This window comes from Podarcis cretensis (genome assembly GCF_951804945.1).
Source record: "Podarcis cretensis genome assembly, chromosome: 9".
NCBI lineage: Eukaryota > Metazoa > Chordata > Lepidosauria > Squamata > Lacertidae > Podarcis > Podarcis cretensis.
This window is the reverse complement of record NC_137178.1, coordinates 45,653,524-45,668,931: the sequence shown is the minus strand read 5'-3', so window position 1 is coordinate 45,668,931 and position 15,408 is coordinate 45,653,524. Positions and strand designations below refer to the sequence as shown.

Here is a 15,408-nt window from a genome sequence, read left to right as displayed (position 1 = left end):
TAATCATGCAAGCACAGCTACAGTAATTTAAATTCTGACTACTTTGGAACAAAAATTGACACTCCTACAAGAAATTGAATTGCATTTCCACCAGCAGGAGTGACTCCTGATTCACAAGACCATATATATGTTTCCATTATTATTTTTTGCAATGAACTATGAATGCTGATATTTCCATCAATATTTAGTCACACATACATATATATATATTTTGGAACAGGAATACAAATGAGCTATACACAAAAGTTTCAATTGCAACCTAGTCTCTACCAAATTTTCCCATGCAGTCATGTAAGACAGCAGTCATCTCTCTGATCACAGGCATGCTTCTCTGGCAAGCTGTGATCACAGAGATGACTACTAGCTGAAAGGATGTTCCTTAACACACTCACTTTTTCCTTCTGTACTTGAAAGCATGGGAAAACTCATTGGTGTAAACGCATTTTACATCATCACGGCAACTATTTGGCTGAAAACACAGAGTTAAGTTTCAGGTAGTGAATGTCAACCATACATCTGTCAAAACTCTTTTGGTAAGAACCACTTGACAAGAGAGTGGTTTGTTGGAGAGTGGAGGATGCAGAACCTGACAGGTTATGAAATAGTGGTGATGTCAGTTGGTTCTTGTACAGCCAAATGAGAAGAGTGCAATTTATCTGCCAAGGTCATTTGAGGACCATATGTAACAGTCTTCCCCAACCCAGGTATCCTCCAGATTTGCTAGACTACAGCTCCCATTATCCTTTACCATTGGTCATGCTGGATGGGGTGATCAGAGTTGTAATACAAAACACCTGGAGGGCACCGGGTTGGGGAAGGCTGGTAAACAATAGATATGTGATTCAGCAGCCAGTGGAAGTATCACAGGTGCATCCTCAAGCATACCTAAGTGAACTTAAACATGCCTAACTTTCTAGCAGGTCTTGGGACTATATGCAACTGGCCGAGATGACTGGTAGAATTCGAGACCTGGGAGAAGAGAGGGTTGAAGAAGACTGGAAGAAATTCAAGATTTATCTACAAAAGTATTGTAATTTGGTCGAATGCTAAGAAGGATGCTAGATCATAAATAATTGCCTACCATTGAATTAGATTTGAATTTGACGATAAGTGAGATTGAGGGAAACATAAAATTTTTGGAGATTAGACTAAATTAACTGAACAAGATTTAAGAATATAAATAAGATGATAAATTGCTGGAAAAAATTTACAATGATGTAAGTGGGAGTGGGAGACGTGAGGGAGTCCAAAGAAGTTCTGAAAAATGTGTTATGATACATGTTATATTGTTTATTATTTTTGCATTTTGTATTTAAAAAAAAAATTTCAATAAATATTTATAAAAAAAAAAACTTTCTAGCAGGTCTTGGTCTCTAATATAAAGTCTTTAAAAAAAATAAAATAGTTATATAGCTTATTGCTGACTCAGGAAATATTCATCTATAGTGCAATATTTGGTTACTCATTAATTCCAATACTTATAGGCTACATTTTTCAAACATTAGAAAGGGGGAAAATTACACTTTCAATACGTGGGATGAAATTACAGAACGTGCCATTTATTTATATAAATGCAGAAAAGCAAATTTTGCCAGATGGTGAAATTCGGCAATTCACCTCAGATATTCATCACCATCATGTTCTCACACCCACTGAGTTGTTCTAAAACTATCTTTCATGAAACCAAATAAAATTGGCTTGTGTATGCAAAATGCTGAAATAAACACTGATATTATGTAAGAGGTATATCTAAAATTCTGCTCATTTATTTGAGGGTATGATGCTGGTCATAACAAAAGGTTGGCTGCATGGCATTGTTGTGCAAAATATGAGGACTCGGATTTCTGTATGAACTACTTGTAATGTATTATTAGCAGAACGTTTGAGTTCTTATAATAGGTCCAAACAGGGAAAACAAGAAAAGAATTCTCCCAAATTAATTATAACTACTGTACATAATAAATTAGCAATCTCCATGAACTGGAAAGTGTGGAGTATTTCAGTAATTCCCATCTATCACACTGGATGGGACAGCTTTGAAAGCCTTGTGGAGGTTTTTTCCAAACTTCCTGAAATAAAAGTGAAGGATAGTGATAGACAAGCTTCCCTCCTTTAATTCAAAATTAGAAAAGATACTTCTTTTTCTCAGCTTAATCCCAAATTTGAAAACTGTTACGGTCCTGATGACCACAGGGAAATGGTGGAACACAAGCTCTGAATGTAAAAGCTTCCAGATTCATTCTATGGCACCTCCAGAAAAAAGCTGGAAAAGACTCTTACAGTATCTGATTACCCTGGAAAGCCACCACAAGTGATTATAGTCAATACTGAGTCAGATGGATCAATGGCTTATTTCTATGGGCTGGTGTTATGTTTCAGACTGGGTTCAGATACCTCCCCTTCAACTTCCCTGCAATTCTCCCAAACCCTGCCAATCCATCACTCCCCAGTTGCAATGACAGCGCAATACAGTAGTGGTAGTGGGCAAGGGTGTCAGAGGTAAAGGCCTCCCTCCCTCAATCCTAGATTGCTCCAGTGGCAGCAACTTCCAGAAGGTTGGCTGCAGCAATGTGCCCTGAATTCAGTTTCTGGACTGCTGTCCAGGGCATCCCTCCATAGGGTACATTACAGTAGTTAGCGCTTCCGAGGCTGCAAAAGCATGGGTATCTGTTACAAGGTCCTGATGATGTGGGAAGTGAAGCAGTCAGCATATCAGATGTACCTAATTAATGACCTTGATCCTCCTATAGTAGCATCAGGTTCAGAAGCAGACCTCAATGCTCTCCCAGTGTTAACATGCACAGCACCAATAGCAGGTAACTCCCTGGCTCCTAAAGCTTCTGGCCTCTATCTCTAGGCAAAGATTGTTCACCAGGGCAACTAATATCCTTTCTGTTCTTTATCCAGGCCAGAAGCCAGGCTGAAATAGGTCAAGGAATTATGCCTGTCACATCACTGTTTTCAGAATTATATGTGGAGTTCACAGAATGAGGTCAATTGGTCCATTAGATGTCAGAATCCCACCATGTTTATTCAAATATATGGAAATCCTCTTTCTGACTAGCTAGTAAATATACCAGCTCATGATAAGTGTGGAAAAAGTTTCCATTCAAGAGTTTTGCAACTGCTATCTAACATTATGCAACTGTTGTAACACAAAGTATAAATAAAAGTTTATTTACATAGCTAACTGCTTCAGAGAGCAACTCAAAGCTGCCCTGCAAAATAAACCAAGGGTACTAAAGTAGCTTGCAGATATAATTTCAGAGACTCTGTCTATAATATTTGAGAATTTTTGGAGAACAAGCGAGGTCCCTGTGGACTGGAGGTGGGCAAATGATGTTCCCATCTTCAAAAATGGGGGGGTGGGGGCAGGGAGAAGACCCAGGTAACTGCCAACTGCTGAACTTGACTTCAATACCAGGAAAGGTGCTAGAACAGATAATTAAACAATTGGTCTGTGAGCACTTAGAAAAGGATGTTATACCGTAATTACTAAGACACAGTATGAGTTTTTCAAATATAACTCATGCCAGTTGAATTTCCTTTTCTTTTTTTGGATAGAGTTACAAGCTTGGTTGATAAGGGGAATGCTGTGGATGTAGGGTATCTTGATTTCAGTAAAGCTTTTGACATAGTTCCCCATGATATTATTGTGGAGAAGCTGGTAAAATGTGGGCTGGATGAGGTAACTGTTAGGTGGATTTGTAGCTGGTTGACTGACCAAACCCAAAGAGTGCTCACCAATGGTTCCTCAACATCCTGGAAAAAAGTAACAAGCGATTCTTGTCTTGGGCCCGTTGTTGCTTGAAGTCTTTTAAAAATGACTTGCATGAAGGAAATGAGGGGATGCTCATCAAATTTGCATATGATATCAAACTGGGAGGGGTAGCCAATGCTGCAGAAGACAGGAACCGGGATTCAAGAAGAACTTAATGGACTGGAGAAGTGGACCCAAACTAACAAAATGAATACAGACAAATGTAAGGTTCTGCACTTAGGCAGGAAGAACCAGCTGCACAAATATAAAATGGGGACACCTGGACTGCCAGTGGTAGATGCGAAAAGGATGTATTGTACTTCAAGTTACATGAAATGGTATTCTGACTAAACTTCTGGAGCATTTTCTGATGGTAGCAGCTGCTTGACAGTGGAACAAATTCCCCCAGAAGGTGGTGGATTCTCCTTCCTTGGAGGTTTTTAAGCAGAGTGGAGATTCCTGCAGTGCAGGGGGTTGGGCCCTCTACAATTTTATGATTCTATGAAATCCCATGACAAATATAATGTGTGTTCTTGCCAATAAAAACAGCCTAAGATCTGTCACCTCTTCATTTATTGGTCCTCTTCTCAGGCAAACATCACCTTAGCAATGCTAAGTATTCAGAGCAGGTGGCTAATTACCAAGACTGCCTCCCCTCAGGCATCATCTTTCACAGACTTCGATAAAACAAGAGCCCAGGAGCTATTTTAGACCAAAATTGATCTCTTCCTCTTTGAATCATTACAATCTCTACTTTTAAATATTGAAGGGAAAAACCACAGACTCACATTCTAATGTCCGTAGAAGCTAGTGCTGCCCAGCAGACAGAGTGCTGAATCTGAGCCTTTGGGGTTGAATATCCCAACTCACTGCTTGGCCTTTGTCAAGCGGACCTTCTCAGACTGCCATCTGTCTAGCAGCAGAAACAGAGGCTTTCTTCTTCAAAATTAATTTTGTGGGGCTAAATGAGACAATGAAGGCATGTAATAATCTGTCAGACACTGAAAACTATACCACTTGCTTTTTTAAACCACAGAGTCTTTGGGAAAAGAAAAGGCTAAGGAGTAAACCCTACACAAATCCAGAGTGGAGACCCTAAGGTGGTTGGATGGTGGCTTGCATGCCTCCTTCTGGAAACTCCTGCAACCAATCTGGTGCCAAAAATATTGTTCTGCAGGCTGAGAGCGGGGGTTTTGTCTGGTCATCTGGGCAGCCCAGGACCTCCATATACGCTGCCAAGGCTTGCACCCCGGAGAGATCACTTTGGTGCTACTAATGCAGCAAAAACAATGTGGGAGGCAGCAGTTAGGAGTTACTGGTCTCTGCAGCCACAGCAACTGCTGTGATTCTCCAGTGGTTTGGCTGCATCCCCAGATGTGCACCCCATTGTTTCTCAAGACAGATGGATGCCAACAACATATTCAGTTTACTCTCTCATACCACAATGACTCAAAAGTAGATAAATAGGTACCGCTCCGGCGGGAAGGTAAACAGCGTTTCCGTGTGCTGCTCTGGTTTGCCAGAAGTGGCTTAGTCATGCTGGCCACATGACCCGGAAGCTGTGCGCTGGGTCCCTCGGCCAATAAAGCGAGATGAGCACCGCAACCCCAGAGTTGATCACGACTGGACCTAATGGTCAGGGATCCCTTTACCTTTTTATATACAGAGTTTTCAGGATTAAAACAAAAACAAAATTGTTGCATATAGCCTGCAGATTGGGGGTGGGAATTTGAAGCCTGGTGGCCAAATGTGGCCTCCATGCCTCTCCCTCTGGCCCTTGGGATTCTTCCAAGCCACACCCCTCACCAGCTCTGCTTCACACGATCCTCCTCAAGTGTTTTTGCCTGTATGGAATATATCCTTGAACTCTTATAGTGCCTCTGACTTGCCTGGCTGGAGGAAGATAGAGAGTGGTGATGCGAGAGAAACTGGCTTACTGTACAAAAGTAAAAATTACATCAATTGCTCTGCCCTATTTTGCCTCTGGCATTGCTCACTATTGGTACGTGGCCCCTGGACAGTTACACAGAAGGAAATGCCCCAGGGGTGAAAAAGAAGCCCTGCTCCTGACCTAGAAGCTGAACATTGCCCACTTGTAATAAATGGATGAAATTATTACCTAGGTAAAGGTAAAGGAACCCCTGACCATTAGGTCCAGTCGCAGACGACTCTGAGGTTACTGGCCGAGGGAGCTAGCGTACAGCTTCTGGGCCATGTGGCCAGCATAACTAAGCCACTTCTGGCAAACCAGAGCAGCGCATGGAAACGCCATTTACCTTCCCGCCAGAGCAGTACCTATTTATCTACTTGCACTTTGACGTGCTTTCGAAGACCAGGCATAGGCAAACTCCAGCCCTCCAGATGTTTGGGACTACAATTCCCATCATGCCTGACCACTGGTCCTACTAGATAGGGATGATGGGCATTGTAGTCCCAAACATCTGGAGGGCCAGAGTTTGCCTATGCCTGCTGAAGACTGACTTCATCAAGGTCCAGGGTTCACAGCATATTCTTCAGCTGTGCTGCAAAAGGCATCTTTCCAACTAACAGACCACGATGCTGGTGAATCAAAACACTGGTTGAAGCAAATCACCTTTGCTTGCTCTCTCACTTGGTACCACTGCCCCAAAGTCCTGCCCGCTATTCCCTCTGTCTCTCTAGCAAAGCCATCTTCATTTCACCTTACCCAGTTCTCCCCGCCCCCCCCCTTTCTTATTTCTGAGAGCTTTGCAGAGCTGGGAGAACCCTTATGCCTTGAGACAGGACGAGCAAACTAGCTCTCCACACTCCTCATATTCTGCAACATAGGAGGAAGAACATGTACAGGAGACAAGCACAGGGTGCCACAAATGCTGCTGGTGAAGCAGTGGAAGATGTCAGCCCAACAGAAAGGCTGTGGTAGATGTGAGGAGGTGAGCCTTAAGAAACCGGATGCCACAAGCAAAGAAGAAGATGACAAGGACAAGTGAATGGGGTTGCTTGCCTCAGCCAGCAAGGAAATTTGCTCAGAGCAACAGTTGAAGAACTACTGAACAGATGGGAGGTTGAGACAAAATGAAGTGTAAATGTAGACAGTGTGACTAACTTTCCTCACAAAGGATGGGGGGTATAACCATAAAAGAAAGCTAAAAATAAGAGCATGATAGTTGCTATAGTTGCAACACAGATAGGACACGAAGAGCCATCTATGTCTAGTTGGGCTTGCTATGTCCTTGGTCACTTCCTTGCCCAGAAAGCTAAAGCTGTGTAACTCTTACATTTCACCAGTACACCTAGTTTGAAGACATCCACTTGGCTCTCTGGGGCCTCTATAATGCTGTAGAAAGGCCAGTTTCTTTTGTCAAACACACCCACCTCAAGTCATCTGAGTCTCAGTCAGCCCCACTACCCGAAAACCAGAAAACGTGAAATTCTGCTTCATCTCAAAATAGCTCCACAGCTCAAAGAAAGCTAAACTTTGCCCCTCGCATTCTTCAACATTCTGATTTCTAGAAAAATCTAAAAACGTGACATGTTGCTCCTCTCCCTCAAAACTCTGGCAGGGGGTTTTTTCAGCCGGAACTCACTGGAACTCAGTTCTGGCACCTCTCAGGTGGGCTCCATTGCCATTATAAGAGAACAAGTTCATGGGGAGTTCTGGCACCTCTTTTTCTAGAAAAAAATAGCACTGAACTCTGAGCACAGTGATCAGCCTTCCTGAACCTAGCGAGCCAGGACATAAGGTAAGGCCAAAATTTGTAGGGATTTGAAACCACTCTCTGCATGGCAGGGAGGCCATTTGTTGTGGCCGCCAGAAATGTAAGCCTGGAAATGAGTTAATCCATCTTCGCACATACGGTGTCCTCGAAGTGAAGGAGATAGGCAGCTCCAGTGGAAGACAAGATCATATCAATGGTTGCAGAGTGCACAATTCACATCTCTCCCAGGCTGAGTGTTTTTCTTTCTGTGTCTCCACCAAAGGCATCTGTAAACAACTCAGCTTGAAGCAAGGGCATTGCTTAAAGTTCTCAATATCATAAATAATATATATTTGTTTATATAAACTGTTTATTCTGCATGAAATATTAAATCAAATGCATTCATTCTCAGCATCTGATATATATATATATATATATATATATATATATATATATATAAAATAACATCTGACATCACCAATATGTTTTCATTCTTTTCCTTTCTTATTTACTCCAGAATATCCATGCCACTAACATTTTAGAACATGTGCCTTGGGATTGAGCAGAACTTTAAGCATTTCATTGTGCTAACCATTTCAAAACCTTACAAAAATATGACACAAATTAATTTTTCCATTTAACACTGGCAATGCTATCCCGCACAAATTGATTCAGAAGTGCTGCAATGCTCCATGGGACTTATTACCAGGTACATGAGCATAGCCAGGTAACTGCCAGAGCCTTAGCCTGCAAACCTGGCTGCAAAACTTGGAAGTAAGCCCTATCAACATCAATAGGACTTACGTCTGAGTAAACCCAGTCAGGGGCAGGCTCCGAAAGTTCAATAGCTGGAATACCTAGCTGGGAACGAGCCACACTGAATTCAGCAGGGTTTACTTCTAAGTAAACATAGATAAAACCGGAGAGCTCAGAAGCTTGAAATAGCTGTGCTCAAAATGTCTCTAATTTTTGTGTGTGAGCTGAGCAGATGCAAATTCATTTGACTTCTGCTGTTGTACATTCCTCATCTACAAGTAAAGAATGTTTAACAATTTATACCAAGGTGATACATATTTCTACGATTAGAAAAGGAATCATGCAATAGAGAGCATATCTGGCACTGTCAACACATACTCCTCAATAATTATGACTAAAAGCAACCAAGTAACACAGCCATTACTCAAATCGCTTACTCTGGAGTGCACCCACCACTCCTCCAACCTCAAACCACTTGATCCCATTCTTTGCGAAAAGAATAAATAATTGAGGATTGTGGCCAAAAGGAACACTAACTTTGGCTGAACTAAGTCTCATGGAACAAAGTAAGTAATGCAAAAGAAGGGACCACAAAGCTCAAGCACTTGTTTTACTCTCCAGCTGCAGCACATGGACCAATGTTGTTTATAATACTCTTTCAAAATGAATTTGGCATATACACACACTGCAAAAATATGCCATTTTGAGCTCAAAAACCATGACTCAAAAACCATAACCCCAATGCCAGGAAAGTCACTGAGTGGGATCCAACAGATCCAATATGAACTCACTCAAGCCACTTAAATAGCCTTTAAATCTAACATGCAAGTCACACGATCAAGCTGATGTTTCATGGAAATCTGGAAAAGCAGATCTTCCATTTATTGAGAACTTTGACATATTAACTCATCTGTAATGAAAACTGAATTTGAGGTTATCCTAAGGCACATTCAGTTTCATCATAACTGTTGATCACAACAAAGCCAAGCACCAGATTTAATAATATAAAGCACTATTCACAGGGTGGAAGCAAACTTTGCTAAGATTTACTACCTACCCCTAGAGCGTACAGCACACAATTACTACTACTAAAAGCCTTCTGAAAGAACCACAGACTGATATTGCCCTATGCAGAAGTCTCTCTCGCACACTAGATCTGCACTTGAGCAGGGCTGCACTGACCAGTCCCATAAGCACCAACTAGCTCTGCCTCCTGGCATCCCCTTGTACAGACAGAAAGTCTGAAGGGAGGCTCCTTCATGCCTGCAATCTACGCATGCAAAATTGGCCTCCCTACCGTTGTTCATTGAGCAGAAGCCAGGGGCAGGGCTAGTGGGCGTGGCCTTACATGTTCATCCAACATGTGAGGCAAGCCTCTCTTAGATGCAATTCAGTTTAGAGTTCCTTGCCTCAAGGCGAGACAGTTGGATAGATCCAGGGTTTTCACCTTAAGCATGGAAGCAATTCACGTGGGAGGCATAATGCTCTTCCATGCACTCCAGCCAAGCATTTGAATATTTGGTTTCTGGCCCAAATGAGAAATATTCAAAAGCTTGGTTGGAGGAATGAGCATCGCCACCGCCCATACGTTGGAATCTGATCCACTTTGCTTGTCCAAAGGTGGTAAAATCATCTGCCCTGAATTGATCTTTCCTCTTTCTTATTCCAATCAGTGACACTTAAATTGCTATGTCAGTGATTATTTATTGACCAGCCTTGGTAGAAACTTTTACAGCATACATTTTTTATTTTATTTTTTTTGCTTTTTGCAGCTTGTTTTTTTTTTAAAAAAAAAAAACCACCTTTTAAAAACAGTTTTGGTTATTTAAAAAATAAAACTGCTTTCCTAATGTCCAGTGGCATAGTTCTGATTCTACCCACTGCTGCTGATTTGCCTGGATCAGAAATTAACTGTCAGTCAAGGTGACTTTAGGAGACTCAAAAAAACTTGTTCCATGATTTGAAAGGCAAAATTTGCCATGTTTCCTAATCCAGAGTGCCCTTAATCTCTTTAGATCTGCCATTCAGTAACTGTTCAGTGAACAGTCTGGTTCAGGCTGCAAACCTATGCACACTCTCTCTGGGGAAAGCGCTACTGACTTCAGCAGGATTTACTTAAGAGTAAACCTCCACAGGCTTCTGCTGTGAAAATATATTTTTGTGGGGTCAACTCTGATGTAACACTTTTCATACAGTGATACAGTGGTACCTTGGTTTACAAACTGTCTGGTTTGCATACGTTCTGGATTACAAACACGTCAAACCCAGAAGTGCATGTCCTGGTTTGCAAACTTTTTTTGGATTACAACCCTTTTTTTGGGGGGGGGGAGGCCACATTGGCGAAAACGTGCCTTGGGTTACAACCTGTTTTGGTTTACAAATGGACCTCCGGAACGGATTATGGTTGTAAACCAAGGTACCACTGTATGTGGAATGTGTGTGTGTTGTGGGGGCAGGGATCCAGTGAATACATAGCAATGATACATGAACAGGAGACTTGAGTCTTTCTGGTTACTACTCCTGAGTATTTCCCCCAAGATCCACCTGCATTTTGTCTTCCACTATAATGCCTTCCACAATGAATGCCTCTTAAGTGTTTTCCTCTGTGAAGGAATTATGCTATAACTGAATTGGCACCTTGGACTTGATCCCAAACTCCACTACACTGGAAAGCTCCTATCTGTTTTGCAGCTGGAGATGATAAAGTCTGGAGAAGTAAGATATTGCCATGGGAAAGCCACTTCCCATGCAGAATGGACATAGTTTGCAGGGATTCTCCCTTAACGCAAAAGAAGGGCTTACCTAGAGCACGGATGGAGAACCCTGAATATATCCCATCAGCCACAGCCAGCATGTCCAGTGGCCAGGGTTGATGGGAGCAGCATCTGGAAAGCCACACGTTCCCCATCCCTGACATCAAGGGCACTTTTTCCCCATCTCTGACCGCAAGGGCAGTACCCTCCCATCAACAGTACACTAAATGGGAAGCTGAAGACCAAATCTGCTGCTGCTGCTGCTGCTACTGTTGCTACCGCTTCCTAAGTGAAAAGCACACAAAGACTCCAGCTACTGAACTGCATTTCTCTCTCTCTCCATGCATTTTTGCTGGAGCCATAAACCTGCCAGTTCCAGAGGGTGATTACGGGCCAGCAATCCCCCCCCCCCCCTTCTCATTCCCATTAAGAAAATCACTGACTCAGCAAAGCCTGTGAGAGAATGGGTTTTCTACCCTCAGAAGAAGTGTCTGCCATAGGTGATCCAAAGATCGCCTTGTGCTGTAAATAAAGGAAAGAGAGCTCTGGACAGAGCCATGTTTACAATCTATCTTTGTTCACACTAGGATTACATTTTGTCTATATAGTATGAATGCAAAAACCACATGGGAAAGATTATGAACAATCAACTCCATTTCCTGTGTTCTAAAACCAAGAAGTTAACAAATGTTCACACACAGAAAACGTGGGACACTTGTTAGGTTTAGCGGTGCAAGTGGAAAACTATCTAAAGCTCTGCCTGGAAGTTACAGACTTCAGTAGGAGTTTGTTTTGAGTAAAGATGCATAGACAAGGCAGCTGCATATTGCAGAGCTCTTGGATTATGTCCTGTAGTGGAAACAATTTGATTCTCAGATCAACTGAGTTGATTCTATCCCTCGCCAAGCAAGTATTGATTCAACATGAGTAGCAGCCTCTACATGAGGGATGGAGAACCTGTGTGGCTCTCCAGCTTCTGTCATTCCTGACCATTGGTCATTCTGCATTTGGTGGCAGAAGGAGCCCAGACATGCCTATCATGTATAGTTGGAAGGGACCCCATGTGTCATCTAGTCCAGCTCCCCCCCCCCCGCTCTAAGTCAATCTGAGTCAGGGTTCACTGAGTCTGACATCCCAGGACCCATTTCAATGCAAGTTCTCAATCTTGGCACATGAGATGTACTAACAAAGGGTTGGATCCAGACTTAGCTAAGCTTAGACCCACTGAAATCAAGAGGACTTGAGTTGGCAAACCCATTGAAATCAATGAGCCTTGTATTAATAATAATGACTAGCTTAAATCCTTTTGATTTCAAGGGTCTGCTCTGAGCATGGTTCAGGCAGGATCCAATCCAAATAGAAATGTGTTCATAGATTACCTTCCCCTGCCCATTAAACTGCTGCCGTGCTGCAAAGCTATGAGATGAAGTGAGGGCAGAGGGTGGTAGAGTGATTTCCTGACAACCTTGACCTTCTCAGTTCAGAATTAAAAATCTTGAAAGGGCCATAGGACTGCTCTGCTCCCTGCCAGTCCCCCCTCCCCCCTCCTCTCTCTCCTCTGTAGCCCCAAGCAGAAGAAACCTGTTTTGACTAGCGCCTCAATGTGGAGAGACGGAGATTTGGGTAAAGACACAGAGAAAGAGAGAAGATGAAATCGTCCCGGAGAAAGTTGGGATTCCTGCCGTCATCAAGGGGCACGGGAAACAAACTCCAGATTTCTCTCTGTTGTGGTTGCTGTGCCTGGAAAGCACGTTTGTCTTCCAGGCACAGCTGCAAAGGAAAAGTGTATGCACTCTTGGGGACACAGGCTCGCAAGCCCGAGGAAAGCAGGTTCTTCGAAATCTGCCCCCAGCGGCATTATTGCAAAAAAGGAAGACTAGCGCGAGCCCACTGCGCCTGCCCCGGCTTCTCACGCTTCCTCTTGGCCATGCCTGTTTGGAGTGTCCCACGCCGATCCGGAGGAGGAGGAAGCAGGTGAGCTGCCCCCGTTCCTCTCCTCTCTTCCCCTCCACGCACACAGACACAACCCCCCAGGCAAGGGAAACCAGACAGCCCCTACTTTGGGAAAAGAGCGCACGGGAAAGCACCCGGGTCTGGGCGGCGAGCCCAACTAGGTCCCCTGAACTCACCGGCTTTGCAGGGATCCTTATAATCGATCGCTTCCGCCTCGTCCCCTCCGTCGAGCTCGTACGCGTAGTCGTCGTAGTCGATCCCGGAGCCGCGGGCGAGCTTGCAGCACAGGGTCACGCCGGCCAGCCACAGAGCCACCCTCCAAGCCAGCATGGTCACGCTCCTCCCCAGCCTAGACGGGGAGAGAGAGAGCCAAGGCGCCGCCGAGTGTCAGCAAGAGAGGGGGGCGCGCGCGCGAGTGTATTTGTGTGTGAGAGAGAGTGGTGTGTGTGTGTTGGTGTGCTGGGCTCGCTTGGCCGTCCGCGCTCCTCTCTGGGGGTGTCCGATCCGGACCTGGCGCTTCCCCACTCGCGAAGGAAAACGCGCGCGGGGCGGCAAAGGCTTCTCTGTTCCGCCGAGCCTGGCGGAGAGGCGCTTGCTCGCCCGCTCCTCTCACCACGTCTGACTGCCCTCCTCGCCTCTGTCAAAGGCCAAGCAAACTTTCCCGGGTTCCCCTTCTCCTCCTCGCTGCTTCTGCCGCCGCCTCCGCCGCTGTTCCTGCAAATTCTCCCGCCACAGCAGCGACAGCAGCAGCGGCGGCGTCGCGCGGCTGCGCGCGGGGGCTCGGGTCGCCTGGGCTGTCCAGCGGCGGAGGCAAGCGCGGGGGATCCTCCGGTCCGCCGATCGCCTCGCGCCGCTCCGGATCCCGTCGCTGCTCCCTGCTCGCCTGCTACTGGGCGGCGGAGTCGGGCTGCACATCGGCGAGCTGCCGAGAGGAGAGAGAGGGAAGAAGAAGAAGAAGAGAGAAAGGGGGGGGGGTCACAAGTCTGTTCCCACCATCGTAGCCCTGCAGTGATGGCAAAACGCTTGCACTGGAGGGAGCCAGGAAAAGTGCCAAGGCTTCTCTCCCCCCCCTTCTTCTTTTTTTTTTTTTTTTGTTGTTCTCTGGGCTTTCCTCCACCCCCACCCCTACCCCACTCCTCCTCTTCCCTCCACTCCTCTTAATTCTCGTCCTGGCCGCCAGCATCCTGCTTACTTATTCATACAATCCGGGTCAGGATCCGGGCTGCTGCTGCTGCTGCTGCTGGGCTCCCTCGACGGCCTTAGGGAAACACCACGCGCGCCTGCCCGGGGCGCCTCCCTCGCCATAGGGCTGCTGTCTGCCCGGAGAAGCGAGGCATAGCAGGGCTTGGCGGGGCGGGCGGACGGGCGGCGGCGATCAGAGCGAAGCCATGCTCCGTCCAGGGGTCGCCGGCATCCGGGCGCGGGCAGAAGGAAAGCGCGGCGGCGACAAGAACGGCGATGAAGGAGAAGTGCAGCGCCTTCCGCGCTCGCTCGAGGAGGAGAGCTGCTGCTGCTGCTGCTGCTGCTGCTGCCGCCGCCGCCGCTCACTTTCCGCTGCCAGCGTGCAAAGGCGAAAGGGAAGGAAGGAAAGTTTCTCTCTCTTTTCCTAGCACAGTTTGTTTAAATAAAAGGGTATAAGAGGACCATTGATCAGCAAAGTTCAGCCAACGAAAGCCGTTTCAGCTGCACATTTAAAAAAAAAAAAGTATGCACGTGAAGGCAAATGCAAAATTAACAAAAATAAATAAATAAATAAATGAGGAAAAGCAGGTTGTGCACCAACATCGCGGTAGAAATTTATTTATTTATTTATCTATTTTTGCAGACAGCTCGGCTCTGGCTTTCCAACGGATGCGAAAGGTTAAGAGAGGGTTTTTTTTTTTTTTTTTTTTTTTTTTTTCTTCCAGCAGCAAAGTTTCCGTCGCAGCTACAGCTCCTTCCCTTGGAAACGGGGCGTTCAGTTGGAAAACGGAGTCAGTGCGAGAGAGAGCTGGATTTTTCTTCTTTCCCCCGAGGCAAGTCTCAGATCAAGCCTAGGAGAAGAAAAGGCATAGCTCTCCTAAATGGTTAAAAATTAATATATATATATATATATCAAATCAAACATCAACCCTAACCAACACATCCAGATAGAAATGACACCGTTGAGTCTGGGATGGAGGGGGTGGCTCCCCAAAGAGACACATTGGAGTTGTGTAAATCTGTCAAAAGGTGAGAGTTTTACTGTAGAAAGGAGGCAGAAAACAGCAACAACACTTCTCCGCCTCTTTTTTTTACAAGTCTCCTCGGAAGGCGGAGAGGAGGGAAGAGGCGCAAGTTAACTGGCAGGTTTCGCTGATGCTGACATTGTGGTGTCACATTTAACAGGCATTTGAAAGGGCCGCTGCGAAGTTGCTCTTGGCTTTGTTATACAACAGAGCTCTCCAAAGGCTCCTCTCTATCTTAATAGCTTCGCGGAATTATTCCCCTTCTGGGCGAAAGATGGAGAGGAAAACGGCCTCATCTCCCT

The 15,408-nt window shown here is 45.1% G+C and overlaps 1 protein-coding gene across 2 annotated transcripts in view; it reads right to left on the bottom strand.

The window, feature by feature from the left end:
• The window catches only part of TLL1 (tolloid like 1), a 135,214-nt gene extending 120,900 nt beyond the window's left edge, over positions 1-14,314 (bottom strand). Inside the window, exons 1-2 of one of the 2 annotated variants that reach the window (XM_079991380.1) lie at positions 14,092-14,314; positions 13,076-13,821 (exon numbers count right to left, since the gene is read on the bottom strand). In XM_079991380.1, the coding sequence (XP_079847506.1) occupies positions 13,076-13,229 (154 nt within the window). In that variant the 5' untranslated portion in view covers positions 13,230-13,821; positions 14,092-14,314. The remainder of the gene's footprint in view (positions 1-13,075; positions 13,822-14,091) is intronic. The other variant, XM_079991378.1, reaches the window with a different exon arrangement.
• Positions 14,315-15,408: the final 1,094 nt, after the last annotated feature.